Below are 22,744 nucleotides of genomic sequence, written 5' to 3'. Positions count from 1 at the left end.
GTCTCCCTGCCATGCCCTGGCCTGAGCCAGGTCACAAGTCCTTCCTTCTATACCCAGAGCATGCTGGGCAATCAGGGATCAACAAGGATTTAAACCTTAGGCCAATGTGCAGCTAGATCAGCCCTTCCTGACATTATCTGACCATGAAACCATTTTAAAAGCACTCTAAATTTTGAGACAGCCACAGGGGCTCTGGAGTTATCATTTGTACCAGGGTTAGAATAGAAACCAAAAACAGTCCTAAAGACAAATTCGTTGCTGCAAAATTTGACAATTTTCCAAAACATTCCAAGCAGAATTTTTAAAATTACAATATAGAAAAATCAGATAATTTTTAAAGACCTAGTGTTGAAATTACAGCAAGATAAGACAGTACTTACTGAGTAGGTGACACACGTCAGTGATGTCAACAGTTACTTGGTAAATACTTAAGCAGTTGAAGCATCACACCTGCAAAGCCACAGGCAATTTACCCCCAGGATCACCTGCCACACTTACGTAGGGCACAGGTTCAAAGAGAGATTATTTCTATTATAATAACTATATAAAATGTGTTCAGCATTTTAGTAATCTTTTAAAAAACTATTAACTTTTAAGTGAAAAAATATATTTTAAAATGCACTCTAAAAAGGCAAAAGTTGTCCACGGTTCTACCACTCAAAACACAGGAATGTTTATTGAGTGCTTACTATGAGCTAGGCATTGTTCTAAACACCTTCCATGGGTTTCGTCATTATGTGTGAGGTAGGCAATATTATTGTTCCAGGCAACTGAGATCCAGAGTCGTTAAATAACTTGCCTGAGGCCACACAGCTAGCACAGATGGGAGTTAGGTTTAGATCCAAGTAGTGTGGCTCCAGAGCCAGTCCTCCTAATCTTACTGAATGGAATTTTCCTCCATTCCTCTAACCTATTCCCCAGAGAGCATCGCGACTGCTCTTTTGGTTTTTGTTCATCTAGCTTTTTTTGCTATGGTCACATACAGAGACACAAACATAAAGAAGCTCATGCTAGACATATTATTTTGTGGCTTGCGTTTTTCATTTAATAAATCTAGAACATTTTTCCATTTCAACAGATAGCTACATAATATTCCTTGGTGCAAATATAGCATAATTTCTTTAATCAGCCTTCCATTATTGGATATTAAAAGAGTTCCCAAGAGTTAACTCTTGCAACTTGTAATAAGCATAACTTACTTTTCCTTACATTAAAATGTTTGGAGAAAATATATTACTAGCATGGATTATTTTCACGTGACACTTATTAATGTCTTTTAAAGCACTAATGGTTTGTGGAGCACTGGGAAGCGAATCTAGATAACTCACTTCGGTAAGCTCGGCTTGCGATCCCCTCCTTCTGCGCCCCAAGTCACATAGCAGTCACTCACTCCGCCACGCCCCCACAGCACCAAACCATCCCTACAACTCAAATATCTCAGCCTAGAAGACAAGACCTAAAAGAGCAGGGACTAGAGAGAGAGGGAGGATCCATACTTCTCCCCAGCTCACGCCTAGCTTTTGGACTTCTGAGTGTTTGGTTGAGGAGACATGACTCCTTCAGTGAAGACATTAATGACCACCAGGGGGTGGTCAAACTATTCAAGAGCTGGGAAAAACAGGGTGGAGGAGAGACTGACTGGGGAGGGGGCGGTGAGCCAGATGGTAGTTGCCAGCTATTGATGGCAAGATAAATGTGGACTCATGCGTTTCCCTGAAGCACAGAATTTCAGATTGTTTTGATGACTTTTTGTTGGTGTCAGCCTGGGTTTCCTTGAATGAAGCTTCTTGAAAGACAGGACCCTCGCCAAAGTCCAGCTTGTGTATTTGTTATGCATATGACTGCCTCAGTAGGAAGGAAAAGGGATGTGTTTTGAGAAATCCAGTAAGGATTTGGAGGGCGGGGGGGGGGGGGGGGGGGGGGACGCTCAGGCAGGAGAAGAGGCAGTAGCAGTTAGGAAAAGACAAGGCAAGCCTAATTTTTGACCCTTGGGAAACTGCATTAAGATTTAGAATTTACATTAAGAACTTTTATTTCACCATGCCATCTGGGTGATAAATGAGAGGAGGGAGAGATCACTGATGATTGCATCGTAGGTTTTATGGGCCAGGCGTGGAGGGGGCAAACTGTAACTTCCAGAACTCAGTCACTTGGCCACCTCTAACTGCAAGAAAGGCTGGACCGTAATCATCTAGCTATGTATTCAGGAAGAAATAATTTGGGGAACAACGACTTAACCTCTTTCAAGAGTCAAGACCGGGAAATTACTTAACCTGTCTGTGCCTCAGTTTCCCCATCTCTAAAATGATGGGAGAGTACTTACCTTATGGGGATGTTTGAGCCATTAATGTACATAGAGGAATGTGGCTCATAAGAAGCACTCCATAATTGTGGGCTTACTAGCCTTACTCACTGTATCCCCAACCCTGAGCAGGGGCTGACAGTCAGCAGACCCTTATAAGTACTGTGTAATGACTACAACTCCAGGTATTCTAGTCTGAGTAAATCCTTTGGGTTTGGACAGCTCATGAGGAACCTGATCCCTGGGATAGCTCATGGTGCTATAGCCAGGAAACCAAGCTGAAAAGACCCTGATGAAGATGGGCTCCCTCAGTGGGTATGTAGACTAAAATATAGACCAAGAGGCACTGTCAGGAGCCTAGAATCATGGAGGACCAGAGGTCAAATGAGCCCTTAGGTCAGTGCCAATAACCTTCTCAGAGCAAGGCCAGGTAGGGTGGGAGGTCTGAGTGCAGTAGTTGCCCGGCCTCTAGCAGTCAGATATGGGGAGCTGGAGGGCAGGGCAGAAACCTGAGGAGCTAAAGTGATGCTCAGAGCACCCTACTCTCCACCCCCTTCAACTAAGTGTTGTTCCTGAGTGTCCCCATGCAGCCACAGACGGGGATAGAACCACATCCTCGGCCCGGGTAACCTGGGATGTCACAAGTGACAAGCGCTTACCTCGCCTGCCTCCCTAAGGAAGACCTTGTCCTCGTACCCCAGCCTGCCAGACCTCAGACCACCTGCCCTTCTCCACTCCAACCCCTCTCCCTTTCTGGCGGTGAAGCAGCCTGACCTTCAGGTCCCATCCTGTAGGCAAGGTGGTGTCTCACTGTGATTGAGGGCAAGCTGAATGACAAAAAACATTCACAAACAAGCTGCTTGAGCAAGAGGCAGTGAATTCCCTGTCCTCGGAAAGATTGAGGCAGACACTGCATGACTCACTGGGATTTTGCGGTTGGACTCACTGGCAGTTGGATTTGATGATCTTTAAATGTTACCTTTGAGAAGTGATGAATTGGCAATTCAAGCAATCTTTCCCATGACGTGGCAGGATGCCCCCCTCCGCCCCTGTGGCCTGGAGTTCCCACAGTTTGGAGTCACTCCTTTGGGGAGCCTAAAAAAAGGGGCTCTGTCTCCATAAGGGCCCTGAGCAAGTGTTCTAGGGCAAGGGGTAGTCTTCAGCCTGCTCTGCTGGAGATGCAGCTGGCAGAGTAGATGATAGAGTCCATGGAAGGCAGAGGAACCAGGTCAGTTCTGGTGGAGCTGCAGGGAACACCATCAGGAAGGAAGTTCCCATGGCCCACCTTGACCAGCAAGGCCAAGGGTTAGGGGAGATCCCTGAGCAGCAGGACTGCCCACGTCCTGTTAGAGTCATTTGTGAGAATCAAAATCGGAAGGTCAGGAAGGAGAGAAGGAACTGGTGTGGAGAGATAGAACTTCCCAGCCTAGCTTAGCAGCCCTGAGAGATAGTTGGGGAGGGGCTGTCATGAGGAGTGTCACCAAAGAGGAACTTACACAGTGTGTCAGGATTTCACAGCCCCTGGTCAGGAAGGAAGTGAGGGTCACAGAGTGGGGAGAAGATTGGGTCACTCAGAGGCACTGGGGTCCAGACCCTATCTAATTGGATTCTGCTCTAGTAGCCCTCCTCCCAGATCCTGGGGAAGGGAGCAGGTAGGTGTCCAGAAACCCCTTCTATAGGTCCCAGAGCCTGCCCATCACAGCCTTCACACTTAAAGTTTCTCCACTCTGGGGTGATAAAGATTTTCCTTTCCTCCTTCCTCCTCATCTCCCTTGTAAAAAGGGTGATCTTTTGCTGGTTTGGGACCATCTATGCCACACTGAAGCCCCCTCCCCCGCTGCCCCCCGCCCATCACTGGTAGAGCAGCCCTGTGCCTCACAGGTATTCACTAAGTGCCGTACTGCCCAGTGAAGTCTGTCTTTAGCTCTTGAGCTCCCTGTCCAGGGCAGTCAGTCGACTTAGAGGGCTCTGGTCTGGTTCCAGCGATGCTGGCATATTCCACAGTCAGAAGGGGGTCAGGCATGGGCTTCAGGTTGGGCTGGGTATTAACATAGATGGAGTCCTCATGGCCAAATTGGTTCAGGTGGGTAAGTGAGGCATAGCAGATGGCCCCAGTGTCCTCGTCAGAGCCCATCTGTTGATTGGAGCCCTGGGAATCAAAGAAGACAGATGTTCATTGTACAGAGCATAGTTGAGAGTGATCAGGGGCCCCTGGAGCTGCCCAGAGCTGGGTGGAGGACAGAGACAGGGATACGGTGTGGAACAGAGTATGGACCATGCAGAGCCTCTGGGAATGGCTAAAGGCAGCATCACTGATTGATGTTTCAGAATAGACTAAGAAAGAGGATACATAGCACTAGCAACACCTGGCAGCTTGATAAAATCTCAGGCTCCACCTAAGATCTCTGAAGGCAGTCTCTGGGGGTGGGGCCCAGGAAATTCTGTTTGAACAGGTTCTCCAGGTGATTTTTATGCACACTCCAGTTTGAAGAGCATTGAGCTAGAAAAGCACTTGGTAGGGATGCCATTTATAAAGTTGATTCCAGCCTTACAGAGGGTTGAAACAGATGACTTTAGATCCTCCCAATCCTGCCATTTTGCGATTTCAAGAGTCTTAGGTCTTTAGACAAGACAGACCTACCCAACGGCAATGGCCCGGTCCCCAGCTCCTGATGAGAGGGCATCTAGGGAGCCATATTTTTACCATGTGACCCCCATGCCCCTAGCTGACTGGACTGGTGGCAGCCACACCATGAGATGGGGTCCCCCGCACTAACAGTTGACTCCTGTGGGGGTGAAAATCAAAAGCTGGGGCAGTCAACTTCTCTTTCTCTCTAAGAGGTTTGAATTGGGAAAGATGGGGCAAAGGGTGCATGCAGATGAGGCAACAGCAGCGTGAGGAGTCACGAGTGAGCCCAGGTCCAGAGTGAACAGAAACTACAATACACGCTGGGAAGCTGAAAAAAAACAACAACACTGACAAACAAGATACCCAGGAAAGCTGAGATCGCCTCTGCCCTGGTGAGGGATCCTTCCTATGCACAGTGCTCTGTTCCTTCTGGGCTGAGATGTTGTTATAGATGTGGTGGGATTTGTCCTCACCTGTGAAGAAAAGAGTCCAGTTTGGGTCAGGGACCTCTCCCTAGGTCCTGTTCCCCTGGGAAGGAAGGGGTGCTGGAGGTCCCCACTGGACAGAGGGACTGGGTCTGGGTCCGCAAATTCCACCCTGCCCTGGGGAGTTTGCCAGTGGCCAGCACGGAAGGGTGTCCAGGGATCAGACGGTAGTGCCAAGGAGCAAATCAGACTGGCAACATGCAGCTAATTTGCATAAAACTGGTAAAGCTGAATCCATTCCAGGCACTGAAAGTTCCAAATTTAAACATCCATTTAAGTACAATCTATTTTTTGGTGAAGTTATCTATAAGGTTCAAAATTTTGGACCAGGAACCACAATGAGAAACATTTTATCTTACTCCCACTATACAAACACACACACACTCTCTCTCTCCTAAAATAAAAGTCCAATGAAAAAATATTTATCCTTCCAATGTGCAAGCCATTGTGACATTTTGCTTTGCTGTTTTATCTTATGAAAATCATATTGTGACCCACTAAATTGACTTTACATAGTTTGAAAAATACGTGTATTAAATTTTACAGCCCATGACTATTTTATGATTTTTATAGCTCGAAAAATTAAAATCATTGAGGTCCAACACAGTGCTGACCCGCTTCCACATGTCAAAGTTGTCAACAGAGATGTCACTGGGTTGTATGGTAAGTAAATACATAGCACATATGTGCTGAGCAAACCAAACAACAAAAAACAGGGCAGGAATCATCCAAAGGCACTAATCTGATAAGTCTTGCACAAAATGCTGGTTATTTTACATGTGATCAGTGCTAAAAAAAAAAAAAAACTTACAACTTGGAAGATTAAAAAATCCTTTAATGCTTTTAGGAAGACAAAAATTTAAAACAGTAGTGACAATTAAAAACAATACTGTTGATCAGAAAAGGTTTTAGATGAATTTGTTTTAAAGTCCTGTAAGAAGATGGCAAAATATACACTCCCAAATGGACTAGAACACCCAGTTTTAGGCAAATTAGGCTTGAAGGCTGCTGACCTTGAGCCTCCGAAGAGAGCGATCTCTGACAAAGCAAGAGAACCTAGGGGATCCTGACCACTTCGCCTCACAGGCCTCAGTTTCCTTGTTGGTAAAATGGGCACAGGAAGCCTTCTCCTCAGGCTTGCGGGCACGGGAGTATCATGGCTAAGCCCTGGGTGGTCTGCTCGGAGCCAGCACTGGGGTTTACCTTTCCCGGTGTTCCTCCGGGCTTTCCGGAAGTACAGGACCATGAGGAGGGTGAGCACCAGAAGCAGCAGGACAGCCACCGTCGAGCTGGTGACGATGAACTGCCAGCTGCCTTGGGGGCTTTGGAAGAAGGAACGACCAGCCAGGTGAGGAAAGTGGGAGCCAACCTTCTGCCCAGAAGCCATCCCTCTCCCCACGCAGGTGGTCATGACAGAGCCTCCTGCTGAGCTGGCCAGGAGGCAGCCCCATAGTCAAGGGCTCTGCCCGTAAGCCATGCACGTCCCGCCGTGTCTGGGCTTGTTTCCTCCTCTGTGAAACAGGAATGTCTTTGCTCCTTTTCCCTTTCTGGCTGCTGTCCCCTAACTCGCCCCCCAGGCCCTTGCTGCAGGGTCTGTACTCACCCTTCCTGCATCCTGCCTTTAACTATTCTTGGTCCCGGTTCCTCACCCCTGCCCGTGAGATGCACTCAGCTCTCAGAATACTGGTGCCCTGTGACCAACAGCACTGCCACGTAATGAACACCTTGGAATAGAGCCTGTCTCAGGTCAAAGGCAGAACACAAAGGTCGGCTTCCTTACACCACAGCAGGAGCCCAGGGAAGGTGCCTGGGGTGTGTCAAGGGTCGAAGCCCTAAGCCCGGGAGGCAGCTATTTTAGGGACACCTCTCTGCCCCATGACCAGCACCATCTTGTTTCTGGGTATAATGCCTTGAAGCAAGGAACCAGGGTTTGTGAGAGCCCTGGGATCCCATCACAGTGATGGTAGGTGGGGAGAGGGCAGGGGAGGGTGGAGACCAGAAGAAAACAGCTGTCGGGTCAGTCCCAGTAACCAGGGCCTGGGAACCATCAGGCAGGGGGAGAGAAGAAATCAGGCCACAGGTGTAGGAACTACAGAGCGCGCCCTTCTCCTGGACCCCTATGGCTTTGGGATAGAGAAGGGCTGGAAGAGGGGAGAGGCAAATGAGGCAGCCCTGGTCACGTCCCTGGCATTGGGCCAGGCCCAATCCCACCTCACCCGCACAGCCACTCTGTACGATGGTGGTTGCCAACTGCGGCTGCTTGTGTCCCCCAAGACAAACTTGGCAATATCTGGAGAACTTTGGATTTAGTTGTCACAGCTGGGTGGGGTGGGGGAGGTCTGCACTGTTGCCATCTAACGGGTAGGGGCCAGGATGCTCCAAAGACCCTACAGTGCACAGGACATCACACATCAATAGTGCCAGAGGCAAGCGACCCTGCTGTAAGGTGACCATGTCATTGGCCCCACTCTGCAGATGAAAAAACTGAGGTTTAAAGAGGTGAAGTGACCTGGTGCAAACGGTTTGACTCCCATGTCATCCCCTGAGAGCCAGTTAGCCATGCAGACATGGTAGCTGGAGGCATTCGGCACAGGTGGCCGTGGGTGGGAAGAAGCGGAGGGTGGAGAAGATAGGGAGGGAGGTGACAGTACCTGTCAGTGACAGGGCTGGGGGTAGAGGTCCAGGTTGTGGTCCCGCTGGTGCTCCTGGTGGTAGGCAGGGTTGAAGCTGCAAGAGACGACAATAAGGGGAGCACTTCCATGTGTCTGCCCCACATTCCAGGCTCCCTCCTTGGCCCTGGGGAGGAGGAGCCCACACAGGGCCCTGGGCCAAGGGAGGACTCTGAAAAGCACCATATGCCCAGCAAACGAGGGGAGGTGTTACTCTCTGCAGGGTACGCTCACAGTCAAGTGCTCCAGTACGAGTGGCTTTAGGTTGGGTTCACACTGTCACTGGGAGATTGGGTATATTGCACAGTCTCTTCTGTTTTCATTGTTCATGAACATGTCATGCATTCTCAACTTATAATGTGTCCCACCCACCTGCCCACCCCCATTTTTATCTCTTCTGGATCAATTCCTGCTCACTCACAAGACCCAAGTGGTATCACCTCCTCTGGGGAGTTCTCCAGGAGAATCCATATCACTGCTCTCTCCAGCAACCTGGTCGCCCTCTTCACTGGGCCGCCATCCAACATGCTTCCATCACGCCACCTACCACCCACCATCCTAACCCTTCACTTATGTATCAGCCTTGAGTGCAGGGGTCGGGAGGGGGCACTGTGGGTTCCTCCAGCACAGGATAGGGTCTCAAGGTGTTTGATTCCCCTTCCAGAGTGCAGCCCCTGCCCTACATGGAGTGGACAGTGAGCCATGGCTTGAATGGTGACAGACCAAGAGCTGACCAGGGTCCTCTGGGTACCCAGCTCACCGAATGGCTGAGCAGGCTTGGTGGCTGGGCGGGGGTCAGGGAAGATGCTATTCAAGCCCTGGCCATCACAGGGAACTGCAGGGGGGCTTTGCAAGTCAGAGGTTTTCAGGAAAAACACCTGGGGCCTCAGTCAGGAGTACCACCCAGCTTCCCACCTGAGGCTTAAGGTCTCTCGACCCTAAGGAGCAGGTCCAGGGTGAGGACCCAGGCTCTCTGAGCCCTTGGCCGCTATACCACCCTGTCTCGCCCCCAAAGTTTCACGTCTGCCTCACTAGCTGGCTGTCTCCTGTCTCTCCACATTTCTTAACCCACCCAGCGACCGACAGCTCAAGCACAACCCTTTGAGAGAAGGCTAGGGGTTAGGGCCAGACGTCGGGATGCCCAGGAATGGCCCAATCAGCCAGTCTTGCTCAAACCTGAGGAGGCCTTACAGTCATTACGAATCAATGGACGAGTCTTGTTTGTGACAACAAAGATGTTTAGGGAAACGCGTGTGATGGGAAAGGAAGAAGCAAGCGGGCCAGCAGGTCTGAGCTCTGGTGCTCGTCTGCCCCTCACCAGCAGTGACCGTGGGCAGGGGGCTCCAGTTTTCCGCTGTGAGGGCACCGAAGACAATTATTTTGGAGTCCTTCCTAGCTCTAAGATCTTGTGATTTAGGACGCCTGAGCACCACACAAAGAAGGGAAAGAACTCACCCCGAGACACCACCAGACGGATGTTTCTGTGAATAAAGATCCAGGGGGATTTGTAGATTCCGCAGGAATACGATCCAGAGTCTTCTACCCTGAGCTCGGTCATGGTGACGAGGAAGTAGCCCCTGCTGACGTTATCCTGAATGGAGTTTCGAGGCTTCTGGAGCAGCCCCGGGAGCCTGGGGGAGGTGACCAGCAGGTCACAGGAACGTCCCGGTACCTGCCTGCACCAGACTTTCACCGGGTTTGAGCCTTGCTGGGCCTGGTATGGGCACTTCACGGAGACTGACCCCCCTTCCAGTTGATGCAGCGACTCTGACTTCTGCTCCCACGAGCCTGAAAATACACTCTCACGTCAGGGAGCCATTCCTCAGATACTGCGGGGCTGGCGCATGGGCGCCTCGCTCCTCAGAATGCGCCCCAGACACAGGGGCCTCTGGCCACAGCCCACCCTGCGTTGCCCTTTCATGCCCGCCCGCCTCACCTGGCCATCTCCCCCTCCTCTTGCCCCATTCCCTCCCTCTGCCCTCCTCATCACCTGAGGCCAGGAGCACCAGCAGGACAGGTGGCAACAGGAGTGTGGCCTCCCAGGCCATGGGCCCTCTTCTTGAGCTGGGGTGGGAGCAGGGAAGCCCTGGGGAGAGGGAGCCAGAGCTGCGGCACAAGGGTGGGGATTCGGCCCAGCCGCTCTCGCTTGTCCACTTGTTAGGGAAAAAGAGCGAGGAAGGCCAAGTCCTCCAGGGGGGCAGCGGGAGGGCTGGGAGGAGGGGCGCTCTTGGCCTGTAGGCGGGCCCCTCCTGCTGCAGGTGCTACGCGTGGACCCAGTCCAGTCTCAGGGCTGAGGCCCCAGGGAAGTCTGAGGCTTCTGCCAGCTCTCTTGTGCTGGCGTCTTCCTCCTTGTCACACTGGGGTCAGGATGTAGAAAGCTGTAAAAGTCCCGGAAGAAACTCTGGTGAAACCAGAACCTATTTCTCCTTTCTCCTTCTCTCCTCTATCCTATCACTTCCTCCTGGCCCCAAGTACCTCCTCTCCACCCAAGTAAAAAGCCCCGACTGAAGGACAGTGACAGAGTTAGGGGACCCTTTGGAGATGCACAGTGGTCCGAGACTTCCTGCCCAGGTCCATCTGGGAGCTGGGGAGCTCTGTGAGGATTGGAGGGACAGAGGAGAAAGGAGAGGGAGAGTCATTTCCAGGAATGGAGGTGCAGGCAATACCGCTGGCAAGGGTGGGAGAGAGTGAAGCTGGGGACATCATCGGTGGGGACGGGGTTGGGGGGGAGATAGATGCAGAAGGACAGGAGGCTGGGGAGGAGGTCTCCTCCAGGTCACCACATGTCCCCAAGCTCCCAGCCTGCCATAATCACTCTGTAAGCATTTGTCAAAAGACCACAGTAATCAAGCACATTTTCAGGGGTAATTGTCATTAGAAGAACTACAGAAAAACTACCATCACAGGCTCTTTACAACCAAGAAACCAATGCAGTGTGGCATGTCGGGTTCGTGGGGCACAGACCCTGAGGTAGAGATTAGCACAGGAGGCCTTAAGTGCCTGGGGACCAAGCCGGGAAGAGAAGGACAGGAAGCAGGACAGGCCAACAGGAAGCTCAGGCCAGGGTGTGCAGAGTTCTGAGGACAGGATGCTCTCTCCGGAATGGCAAGGGACTGCTGGGGCTTCAGACCCTGCGGCAGCCAGTGGGGGGTGCGGGTGGCAGGCCATCCCGGGGGTGGGGACCTGGCTCTCTGCAGCTGGGGCAGCCCCCATAGGGGGCCGGCAGAGGAGGCCTTCCTCTCTCACGGCTCCCAGCAGTGGGGCAAGAAGTGCATCAGCCTGAAAAAGCAGCAGCCTCAACTCAGTTTGAGGCAGCCGTGTGGGAGATCCTAAGGCTTGCTTTCTGACCTTCCCGTGGGGGTGTGTGTGTCGCACGGTGACAGATCTGCCTGCCATGCTCTGCAGAGCAAACCCACCTCGGTGCTGGGTTTTCTTTAGGTGGCTTGCCCTCGGTCACAACAGGAAGCCCTTCACAGGTGTGTCCCATCATCACAGCCCGCTGCTCAGGAAGCTTTGTGGCCCTACCCACTAAAGGCCCAGCAGCCCCGGCCTGTCTGATACCCCCACCTGCCCTGCACCTCCCTGCCCTCCGTCTGCCAGGGCTCTGGGTCCTCCTGCCACCCCAGGGAGAGGAGGAGGAACAGGAAGGAGCAAATGAGACACTGGGGCTTTGAGGAAAATGTCCCAGAGCACTGGAGGTCCAGAGAGGCCACCCGGGCCCATCAGAGCTGGAGAGCTGGGGCAGGGGGTCTGGACCCCTTTCTCAGCGCCCTGTGTCCTTACTGTGGAGTTCATGTGGGGGCAGGCTCCGTGGGTGGGCACCTCATGCAGGCTCACCCCATTCCACGAGCCCCTCATCCTGGGCTAAGAGGGATGGTAGGTCTCCTAAAAGCTTCCCTGCCTAGCATCAGGGCACAGCCAACGGTCTCTGCCTGGGTCCAGCGCCCACCACCCAGGGTCTGGCCATGTGCCCCTCTGCCCTCCCTGGCCCCTTCCAATTGAAAGCAAAACAGAGAAATAGAGTCCAAAGGTCTTCAACGCAGACAAAGCCCATCAGAGCTGGAGGAGGGCTTGAGGACCAGCAATCATGAGGCATTTACTCAGGTTCATGAGGTTCAAGTTACTCCATTTTATCCTGAAAGCAGTCTTGAGAGGTAGGAGTTAGTGCCCCCTTTCACAGAGAGGAAAATGAGACCCAACAGGGTTAGTAGCTCGCACAGGGTTACACAGAGACAGGCGGCCTCACTGGGTCACAGTCCTGAGCCCTCTGCTGCTCTCCCACAGGACATCCTGTTCTCAGACGAGGCAGGGCTGTCGGTGTGCCGTTGTGGATCTCGAATGGAGGGGGGCTCTTAGGGAGCTATTTTCTCCCAGGGAAATTAAGCCCCCTCCTAGTTAGACACCAAGGTTGTGGCCACACCCTCCCGGTAGGGAGGATGGATTTCACTGTGTGTGTGTGTGAGTGTGTGTGTGTGTGTGTGTGAGTGTGTGTGTGTGTCCTAGCACCAGGCTTGTCAGTTCCTCAATGGGAGTCTCTCCTTTAGTGCCCTCCCCTGGACATAGGAAAGAGGTGCCTCCTTCCTTCCTGCTGTCCCCCAGGATTGCCTCCTGCCCGTTCCTCTCTCCCCACGTCCATTCTGGAGTGGCCCCCTTGCTACCCATCAAGGCCGAGCTGTGTCATTCTCCTGACTATGATATTTGCTCTCCCCCCTGGGAGCTCCCCGCCCTGGGGCGGAGAGCAGAGATGTCACATCGATCCCTAGGTGCTTATTCCCCTGCTCCACGAAACAAAGCCAGCCCATATTCTCCAGTCTTCACTGTGGAAGAGGCCAAGTCTGAACCAGGAGCCCTTGAAGCAGAGGCCAGACTCCTAGGGCCATTGGGCCCCCCACGAAGCTCCTTGGTTCCGTCCCCCCACCCCTACCCCACCCAGGCATTCCTCCAGGCTGTGCTCTGCTCCAGGCTGTCCTTTCTGGGTCATAAGTAGCTCCTCTCTTCCCAGGGGACGATGAGTCCAGGGGGGAAGGTGGGCAATCTACTTTCTCTGAGCTGTGGCCTCTCCTGCAGTGGACTCTGGAGGGCCCTCAGTCTCCTGTGGAAGCTCAGACCTGGAGCTGGGAACCAGGGGAGGAGCCCTGAGTGCAGCCTCTGCACACCAGTCTGGGGACACGCTGGTCTGAAGCCAAGGGGCTCTGGGGGACCTGGTCACAGCTTTCTCTGGGGGCCGGCCAACGGCAAGCACCAGTGGGAGGGTGGGCTCTGCTGCCTCCCAAGACTTGAGGGACAAGCAGCTGTGGTCAGGGCAGGGCACATCCAGAGGCCCATCAGAGGACACAGGGCCCCGAGGGTGGGGGCTTGGACCACTCTGGGGTCCCCTGCTGCCAACACCACTGTGGACCTCCAGCTCTTAGTTGCGGGTCCTTTCCCTCCAGGGCAGGGCCCTTGAGACACTGGATGCCTCTGGCACTCTTTCTTCCCCAGGCACATGGGGAAGCTTGAGGGGAGCAGAGGGAAGCTGAGGACACAGGGTTCTGGATGGGGAGAAGGCAGCTGTCTACCTGTCTGCTCCCCTCTGCTCCATAGCAAGGGGTCCCAGGACCTGAGCTCTCTGTCTGTGTACAGCACCATCGGGGCTCCCCCGCCACCCAGCTGGGACCCAGGGTTCTGCGGCTCTGAGCGGAATCCCCTCGGTGGCTTCCCCTGGGGTTTTCTGCCCAGTACCCCCAACTCTGGGGGCTGCCCCAGGTTCCCAGCAGCCCAAGGGCACTGAGCAGGTGAAGAGCAGCCTCTGGTTCTGGGGAGGCCTGAGTCCAACCTTGGGCAAGTTCTCTGCCCCCAGCCTCAGCCCAGACACGTCCCCATCTTCATCTTCCTCTGGCCTCCAAAGGCCCCTCCAGGAGGAGCTCACACACTCCACAGTTAAGTGGTTTCAGACCAAGCAGGCTTCCACGGAGCCTCCAGTCTTCCAAGTGGATCCCTCCAGGGTCTAGCAGGATCATTGCACACCCTGTAGCCTGTGAGGACAAGGACAGAGTTGAAGAGGGGCAGGGCTCCTGCTCTCTCCTCCTCCCATGATCCTGGGCCAGTCTGTCCCCTCTTCCGGTTCTGCCCTCTGCTTCCTGCCTGGTCGGCCCTGGAGGGTCATGCCATGCTGTTCCTGCCTGCCCACCCTCCACCCACCCTCCTCCCTCGCCTGGGTGCCAAGTAGTCCTTGTGGCTGGAGCAGATGAGGACACACCACCTGGGGACAGAGTGTGTCAAGCCCCAGTACTCTGCCCTCAGGAAGCTGGGAGGGTGACTGTACTCACTTCCCATGTGTTTCTTCTTCCAGAAGCCATAAACCAGGATCGACATCACAAGCACCAGCAGGAGGATCAGCAACCCCAGGAGCACGACGCGGTATGAATCCTGGTGCCTGAGGGGACGGGGCAGAGCGGGGAGGAGGTGAGCATCCAGTTACCCCCACCCTGACCCACGACTTCCTGCATGCCACGAGAGAAGCCCGAACCTGCAGAAATCCTCACAGCCCTGGTGGGGGTGATTGCCTCCCTTCCTTGGGGACCCAGCTGTGGCAGGAGGAAGTGAAGAGCTCAGAGGTCAGGGGAAGAAGTCCCAGGTGGAGGGAGGCATCTCTCCCCTTTAGCACCTCCCCTCTGTTGTTCCCCCAAACCTGCTCATCGCTGAAGATGAGGGCTCTAAGAGACCCCCATTTGTGGCAGAAGAGACTGAGAATCTCCCCATATGAGAGCCTCTCCTCATGGCCCTTCCCTCCTTTGTCCTCTGAAGCAGATGCAGTAGGTGCTTGGCCTGTATCCCCTTGCCCATAGACCACTTTGTGTGCACCAGCCCTCAGCACCTCCATCTAAACTATTTTTCAGCCTGAGGACTTTCTCCTGTTACTACAGCTCTCCTTGCCACCCACGGCAGGCAGCCCCCAACTGATGACCAACACTGGTGTATTGATACCCCAGCTCCCACACCCTTCAGCTGGGAGTCTGATCCTGGGCCCCAGAGCCTCCCCCGGGCTTGAGCTCGGCTACCCACAGTGGTGGCCAGCTTGATTCGGTTCTCTACCAACTGCTTCCCTGTCTCCCTTCCCCATGCTTTTCCATGGATCATTGCACACCCTGTAGCCTGTGAGGACAAGGACAGAGTTGAAGAGGGGCAGGGCTCCTGCTCTCTCCTCCTCCCATGATCCTGGGCCAGTCTGTCCCCTCTTCCGGTTCTGCCCTCTGCTTCCTGCCTGGTCGGCCCTGGAGGGTCATGCCATGCTGTTCCAGCCTAGTCCCAGAGGCTGCTTCTGGGGGACCCCAAATTAAAGCATCCATTTCCCACTTCCTACCCCCAAGCCACATCCTTGTCCTGCCCCTACCTTCTCATCTCCATCCACAGACTTTTATGCTGACCCATCCCCAAACCTCAATTCTCACTGCCGTCCTTTATGTCACATCTCCATCCTGGCATCTGGCCTCCCTCCCACCTCCCATTCAGCAGCAGGCCAGACCGACTTCCTGAACAGGAGAGCTCTGCTGTAACATCTGCACCTTGAGGTCCGTTCAGGCACCAAGAACTCTTGCCGTATCTGGTCAAAAGTCATCCAAGTCCAGGACCCACGGGTACCTGATCGGGGATAACTTGTTGAGGAGAGACCCGCTGGTGTGGCACATTCCCGTGGTGGGCGATCTGGTGTGCAGGTGCCCAGCCCTGGCAGAGATGGCTGCTGGGCCAGCAGAGGAGGCTATGGCATCGCTGGGAGACACAGTCACTGTCTGGGATTCCATGGTCCTCCTGGGCCCCGTGGTAGGAGGGCCAGTGCCGGTGAAGCTGAAGCCTGTCACGGAGGTCAGTCTGATGGACTCTGAGGCAGTGGGGGGCACAAGTCGGGTCAAAGTGAGGAGGCCAGGTGTGAACACTGTCATGCTGGTGGTGAAAGGGGCATCAGGGCCTGAGGTGGGGGCTGGGCCCGATGTGACAACAATTCCACTCTTGAGGATACTGGCCAGCTGTCTAAAAGGAGTGCTTCTTCTGGTCGTGGAGGCTAGGGGCCAGAGAGGGAGGAACGTTAGATTGAGTCAGGGGCTTCGCTGATGGGAGCAGATCCTCATCTCCCCTCCTTGACCTAGGACCCAGGACTTTGCTCTACTGTGTGACCAGATGTGGGTTTGTCAGGGAGAAGAAGTAGGCCCAGTAAAGAAGGAAGTGACTCTCACAGTTTCTTTAGCCCTCCCTGTCAGGCCAACTCCCCTCCCTGTCCCCATCTCTCTAGTGGCTTCCAGACCCTCCTCATTCCTGTGTGCCAAAGAGATTTCTTCACTATGATGTTGAACAGAGACTTTTCCAGGTGCTCCATAATTGGTAACCAGGGTCCTCAAATAAGGACAAGGAAGCATCGAAGGCCCACATTCCAAAGGATGCCTCCAGGAGCAGGGTCAGATGCTCTTCTTAGGAGCTTACGAAGAGATACCGGCTCCCATCATCCATCCCCTCAGCCTTTTACCTCCTATTTTCTATGAGGCTGGTGTTTGGATGGTGGAAGAGGACAGGGTTGTAGGAAGTGTGAGGTCCCATCTGGGGCAGTGTGGTAGAATCTATCTCCACAGAGAACAAGAGAATTGGAGACAGATGGTGCGGGAGAGAGAGGGCTGGCACAGGCTGCTGCATCCTGTGACTGCATGGCATGAACACACTCCTGAGGACCAAAAGGCCACCATGGAAGGTGCCCGTCTTTCTAGGCAAGACAACTCAGAACAAGCGGCATTGGTGAAAGTGGGGATAGGGGAAGAGGCTGACCTGGAGCCAGACCTCCCACATCATCCTAGTCAGCAGTGGAGGGACCTCAAAGACCCTTCAGAGAACTCAAGTGTAGGTGCCTTGGGAGAGCCAGCATTTAGACACCCATCTTACAGAGGATCGATTACAAAGGGCTGGGTAGAAAAGAGTAACACCCAACAGAGAGAGAACTATGGTGGGCAGTGAAATCACACAACCTCTTCCCTTTCTTCATTCCTGCCTCAGTGCACCAGGGGTTTGGGAGGAGAAGGCAGGACGAGGTCACTGAGAAGAACCCCACCTGCCCCACTCACTCAGCTGTGATGAAGGAGAGGGAGTTAGGCAGCAGCCTATCCTCTTCCCTACTCTGGGTGGCTTGGGCCACAACATGTGGTCTTTAAAAAGGAGTAGAAGAGCATATATTGCTAGAAGATTCGAGTTTCTAATGGGCTGCGGATTTTTTATTTCCTAATAACTGAAAAGGTCTGCAAAGTTGGAATCTCCCCAAATGGTCTTTAAAAGGTAGACCATGGGATTTGACAATGGGGGGTGATAGGGATATGCACTGAGAGAAACAAAACCATTTCATGTTTGTATCCCTGCAAATTAAGACTTCAATACACTTGGTTTCAACTATTCCCTGGGTCTGAAGCAGGACTGGAGAGGGGAATGAGATTTGGGCCCACATCCTAGAAAGAGCAGTTGCCCTTGCTCAGTCACAACAGAAGAGAGGGATGCAGGCGGGTCAGGGGAATGGGGAATGGTGGGCAACTCATGTCATCATCACTGGCTGCTTTTTTCAGGTTCTCTTGATGGTTCTTCACTCTTTCCTATCTTATAAATGTGGGAGGACTTCCGGGGTTGGCCCTTCTCTCTTTTTCTACACTGAAGGGAGAAGTTTTACATCCCCTTGATTTTTTAACAGCTTTTTTGAGATATTATTCACATTCCATATACAATACCCATTTGTAGCACCAAATCCAATGACCTTTAGTATATTCACAGTCAGGCAGCCACCACCACAGTCAATTTTAGAATATATGCATCATCTCCAAAAGAAATCCCCACCCTTTAGCTATTACCCTCTACCTCCCTTTCCTTCCCCCGAGCCTAAGCAACAACTAAACCTCTTTCTGTCTGTGTAGATTTCTCGAATCCCCTAGACTTTAAACTGTCTTCACAGAGGGTCGCCTGGGTGGCTCAGTTGGTTAAGTGTCTGACTATGGCTCAGGTCCTGATCTCAGGGTCGTGGGATGGAGCCCCTGGACCTTCTGGCTCCCTGCTCAGCGGGGAGTCTGCTTCTCCCTCTCCCTCTGCCCCTACCCTCCCCCACTCATGCTCACTCTCTCTCTCTCTAATAAATGGACAAAAAAAAAACTTTAAAAAAACAAATAAAACTGAACTATCTTCATAGAGATACTTCCAGGTATATCCCCAGCTCTGACCTCTCACCTGAGCTCCAGGCTGATATATTCACTGCTGCTCCATTTGCCCACCTAGGGTTCTAGGGGGTGTCTTAAACTTAACATGACAAACTACAGCTCTTGATTTTTCTCCTCCAAACTAGCTCCTCACCAGAGTTACCGTACCCAATAAATGATATTGTCATGCACCTTGCTGATGGAATAGAAAACCTCAGAGTAAATCTTGATTCCTCACTTTCATTCACCTCCTATATAACCTCCAAAGGGTACAGGGTGCGCAGGAAGTCTGAACATCACAGATTTTAACCCTTCCACTTCTCTGCACCTCCAGGGCCCACGTCCTACTTTAAGACACAGTCATTCTCAGCCAGAATACTCACCATGGTCTCTCTGCCCATCTCTTACCCTTCCACTATCCATCCTCCACACAGCAGCCATTATAATCTTAAAGACAAGCCACAACACACCCCTGTAAACTATCTGATAGCTTCCTATTGTACTAAGAATAAAACTCAAGCTCCACATCATAGACTTTAGGGCTGCTGTTTGACTTTCCAACCTCATCTCCTGCCATTGTACCCCACACTTAATACGGGGCAGCCACAGAGCCCTGCCTTATACAAGCCCAGCCCTTTCTCACCTCAGGGCCTTTGCACATGCGGTTCTCCCCGCCTGGAATACAAAGCACCCACATTTCAACAGGGCTAGAAATCTCTCCTCACGCAGGGCTCTGCTTGATGTCATCTGCTCAGGGAGGTCCTCTCTGATCTCCGGCGCTACAATAGCTCCCCCCACCACTGAGTTACTTTCCAGTTTGTCGCACGGCTTGATTTTCTTAAGAACATTTCTTGTTATCTACAATTATTGGTCTGATGATGTGCAGTTGCCTGTCATCTCTCTTAGGGTAGGACTGTGTCCAGTCCCTGGCCCAGAATCAGGACTCAATGAATATATATTGAACAGATGATGGAATAAAAACAAAGCACATGGAGCCCAGCCCTAAGTTTGAATCTTGTCTCTGCCACTTGCTAGCTCTGTGACCCTGGACCAAGTCAGATCCACAGAGGGCTTTTTAGATCTCATTTTCTTCATTGGGAAGGTGGGGGACAATAATGCCCATGAAGATGTAGTAAAAGAACCGTGAAAACCCTGTAGCACAGCACTCCCATTGGTGGGTTATTCTTCTCACTACCTCTGCTGCGAGCGGAGTACGGGGCAGGGAGGACACCCCTACCCTCCCAGTGCCCTGGCAGGCCTGCTCACCTGGAGACACTTCCAGCAGGAAGCCCATCAGGGGGTACAGGGTCCCGGAGCTGTTGCGCATGCACCAGTACCGGCCAGAGTCCTGGCGCCTGAGGGTCGCCATGGTGATCTTGACCACCCTGGCCTTGGCGTCGTCCTGCAGCAGGTAGCGCGGCCCTTGCACCCAGCCCCGGGTGAATCCAGGCTCACACCTCTTCCTCCTGATTTTGCACCATACCTTGCCCTCCACGTGGTTTTTACGGCTCTTGTAGGAGCACTGCACAGACAGAGTCTCCCCTTCAAAGTGCTGCACTTTAGTGTACACGCTCTCGGCTGGGGCACCTGGGGAGACACTACTGGTGAGCAAGGTCTGGTGAGAGAGGGGAAGGAGGCATCTTGAAGGTCAGGGTGAGGGGAGAGGAGGTGGATACTGCCCTGCTGTCATGCAACTCAGAGTTTCAGGGAGAAACAAAGCCCTACACTGAAAGAACTCCCCCCCACCCCCCGCCATCTGATTAGAGGAGATGCACAGGCCCTGCTAAAAGCAAGCTCCCAGTCTGAGGAGGGAGACACAGGCCACTCCCTCAGGGAGCTTCCAGTCTGTTGGAGTAGACAGTAGCCCTGTCCTCTGGGAGTTCCCAAACTGATGAGGAGACGTGCCCTTGGGGAGTTCTAGGATGAAGATAGAGGGCTAGCCCTCAGGGAACTCCCAGTCTGATGGTGGAGACACCGGCACAGCCCTCAGGGAGCCCCCAGGCTAATGGAGGAAACTCAGCCCTTACACTCAAGGAGCTCCAACTGACACAGCCCCTTTTTTCACAGTATTTTCTAGCCCAATGGAAAGTAATAGCCCCATCTTCAGGGGCTTGTGGGAAAGACCCAAGTCTTGTCCTCAGTGAGAGAGATACACAGACAAAAACAGAAGTCACAAAGGTATGAAATCCCAGAGCACAAACAATTTAGATAGATAAGAAAATCCAAAATTTGAAAAAATTAAGAGTAGTTATTTATTTCACAAATAAGTTCATCATAGTTATCTTTTAAATAGCGAGTTGTTGTAGTTCATTTTAGGTGCTATTTCATTTTAAAACACTCTAGTTGCATAAAACCCAGAGATTAAAAATGCCCAAACATGCTTCTAAATTCCCAATGGAGTGCAAACTGAAGAACCGTACAATTATTCACTCTTCGCCCACAGTCTGTTATAGTCTCCACCTAGAAATAAGATGTGGTCTGTGCATTTCACAATCCATGGCTAGTGGGGAGAGAGTAGAACTAGGGGAATCAGGGGACAGGGAGAGGGACAAAACTGTGATGGGCTCCCTCCACTCCACTGCCCACCGTAAGCTCATCACTTACTCCTCTCACAGCCCCCAGAGCCTGCCGTCAACACACACACACACACACACACACACACACACACACACACACACAAGTTTCTCCCCAGCAGGACAGAGTGAAGAGCACACATTTTGGAGTCTAAATAAATATGGGTTAAAACACTGGTTCCACCATTGACTAACTGTGTAAGTAGACCCCGTAAGTCTCTGTTTCTTATCTGTCTCAGGTCGGCTGTGGGAACTGGGCCCCAGGACAGTGCCTGGAAGGTAGCTGGTGCTCCACGTGCTTCCTTTTCTCAAATGCAGGTTGTTCCAGACTTCTCCAGTGGAGCCCAGAGCTGTGATGGCCAAGGACCCCGCACACGACAGGAGCTGTCTACCTGCTTCCAAGCCAGCTGCACTGGAGCTGAGGCTTGGGGTAAGGTAGCACCCGCTCTGGGCATCCCTTTGTCCCACACAAACCAAACAGAATGACCCAACTCAGTGATTTGGTGGGTGAGAGGTTTGGGGACCCCAGGATTGCTCTGTACAGGAGACACACTTCTGCCCTGGCAGAGGGAGGAGGCTCTCTAGGAGAGGTGCGGGGTGGGGTGCCCTTGGGAAGGGTCTGTGTTAATTTGTGCCCACCTTCCACTCCCTCACAGGCAGTGGTCAGAACTGAACAGGAAAGGGTGACTTGGTGGCCATGGCATTCAGGGAGGCAGGAGTGGGGGAGGCCCCCTCAGGGAGCATTTAGTAGCTATAGGGGTGAGCGAGGCCTTCAAGGATGGCTTCCCCTCAGGACAGGGGGATGGGGACAGGGGGTAGTGGCACAAGCCACTTAGCCAGTTAAAACACATACACGTGATGCAACAGTTCTTGTAAGAACCAAGCAGGGCTTTCTCGACAAGGGACAGAGGTTTTTTGTGTAAGGAAATTGAGTGTCCATGGTCAGAGGTCCTGACCAAGCCTGGCAGATGAAGGAGCCCAACCAGAGAGGGTTCAGAGCTTTATCTTAGTTTGTGAGTCCTGTGTTAGCTTTGCCGGGGGCCAGATAGTGGGATGCGACCTTCTTACTGGTTAGGAGCTGCTAGGTCAGCCCCATGTCCTCTCCCTTCTCCTCCAACCCCACAAGGCATGAAATAAGATTATTGGGCAAGGAAAAGTAGAGAGGGAGAATCCTGAAAAAGGCCATTTCCTCCCACCTAGGACAGCTCCTCTGCCCTCTCACCTGAGACAGGGCCCTGTAGCCACAGCAACAGCAGCAGGAAGGCGGGAGCCATGGCTCCATCCAGCTGGGGACAGTCACAGGCCAGCAGGGGGCCGAGACACCTCGAATCCAGGGTTAGGGGCCCAGGCCAATGCAGGATGTGCCACTTAGGTCTGCCAGGGAAGGACCTGACCTTCCGAAAGTGCAGTTGCCCATTTAGGGAAGTGAGGAAGTTGTGGGACCCACTGTGATCGGCAGACCGCAGGGCCCACAGAGCCTACGGAGGGCGGTGCTGGCTGCTGTCTACGCCCTCTTCCCCGAAACTTCAGGCACGTGTGGCTGCTCCACCCAGTCTGCCCCCCGCCCCCAGCCCAGGGAGGGCTGTCAGAGTCAGAAGACTTCCCGTCCTCTGGGTCCCCTCCTGGAAACTGGCCGGTGGGGGTGCCTCCTAGCCGGAAGCAGGGGATTGGTGTAGGGGGCTGGGGGTGAGTTTTCTGGACCCTCGGCTACAGACTCCCTGGGATTCCCAGGGCTCAGAGACCCACAGGTAGGGGCTCGGGGCTGGGGCAGGGCACCTCGGATCCTAGGTTTTCGCCAACACACATTCGCAAGGAGGTTCTTTTAGACTCCATTCATTCATTCCCTCAGCCCTCACTGATGCGCACTGATGGGCCCTGTCGTTCCTGCCAATTGCT

At 53.0% G+C, this 22,744-nt stretch overlaps 2 protein-coding genes across 4 annotated transcripts; both read right to left on the bottom strand.

Moving 5' to 3' along the window:
- Positions 1 to 1,000: 1,000 nt before the first annotated feature.
- Positions 1,001 to 12,972, bottom strand: LOC123779174 (uncharacterized). Of its 2 annotated transcripts, none has more exons than XM_045777044.2 (6): positions 10,076 to 12,972; positions 9,541 to 9,873; positions 8,068 to 8,143; positions 6,620 to 6,738; positions 5,295 to 5,404; positions 1,001 to 4,451 (listed from the first exon to the last, which is right to left on the bottom strand). In XM_045777044.2, exons 1-6 carry the CDS (start codon positions 10,131 to 10,133, stop codon positions 4,191 to 4,193), a joined length of 957 nt encoding a protein of 318 aa, XP_045633000.1. In that variant the 5' UTR covers positions 10,134 to 12,972; the 3' UTR covers positions 1,001 to 4,190. The 2 variants fall into 2 exon arrangements, with proteins under 2 accessions (XP_045633000.1, XP_045633001.1); XM_045777045.2 differs by having other exon boundaries at positions 9,541 to 9,716; positions 10,076 to 12,971.
- Positions 12,973 to 13,006: 34 nt separating this feature from the next.
- TREML2 (triggering receptor expressed on myeloid cells like 2) lies at positions 13,007 to 22,347 on the bottom strand. 2 transcript variants are annotated; one of them, XM_045777043.2, is made up of 5 exons: positions 22,071 to 22,335; positions 19,542 to 19,862; positions 15,706 to 16,123; positions 14,394 to 14,500; positions 13,007 to 14,099 (listed from the first exon to the last, which is right to left on the bottom strand). In XM_045777043.2, exons 1-5 carry the CDS (start codon positions 22,120 to 22,122, stop codon positions 14,005 to 14,007), a joined length of 993 nt encoding a protein of 330 aa, XP_045632999.1. In that variant the 5' UTR covers positions 22,123 to 22,335; the 3' UTR covers positions 13,007 to 14,004. The 2 variants fall into 2 exon arrangements, 1 of the variants encoding a protein (XP_045632999.1); XR_006776102.2 differs by having other exon boundaries at positions 14,076 to 14,099; positions 15,630 to 16,123; positions 22,071 to 22,347.
- Between the last annotated feature and the right edge of the window lie 397 nt (positions 22,348 to 22,744).

The sequence above is a fragment of the Ursus americanus genome, chromosome 29 (genome assembly GCF_024610735.1).
Source record: "Ursus americanus isolate L20-20 chromosome 29, mUrsAme1.1.p, whole genome shotgun sequence".
NCBI classification, from domain to species: domain Eukaryota; kingdom Metazoa; phylum Chordata; class Mammalia; order Carnivora; family Ursidae; genus Ursus; species Ursus americanus.
The sequence above is the reverse complement of the archived record's forward strand: the minus strand, read 5'-3'. Positions and strand labels throughout refer to the sequence as shown.

Excerpts from the sequence above, each read along its gene's own strand:
- LOC123779174 (XM_045777044.2), bottom strand. The coding sequence starts at position 10,133 with ATGGCCTGGGAGGCCACACTCCTGTTGCCACCTGTCCTGCTGGTGCTC. Across the intron at positions 6,739-8,067 it reads CCCAGCCCTGTCACTGACAG|CCCCCAAGGCAGCTGGCAGT; the intron begins GTACTGTCACCT and ends CTTCTTCCAAAG. Across the intron at positions 5,405-6,619 it reads CCGGAGGAACACCGGGAAAG|GTGAGGACAAATCCCACCAC; the intron begins GTAAACCCCAGT and ends TTTTCTTCACAG.
- TREML2 (XM_045777043.2), bottom strand. The coding sequence starts at position 22,122 with ATGGCTCCCGCCTTCCTGCTGCTGTTGCTGTGGCTACAGGGCCCTGTC. Across the intron at positions 16,124-19,541 it reads CCTGCTGGAAGTGTCTCCAG|CCTCCACGACCAGAAGAAGC; the intron begins GTGAGCAGGCCT and ends TCTGGCCCCTAG. Across the intron at positions 14,100-14,393 it reads GAAGAAGAAACACATGGGAA|GCTACAGGGTGTGCAATGAT; the intron begins GTGAGTACAGTC and ends TTGTCCTCACAG.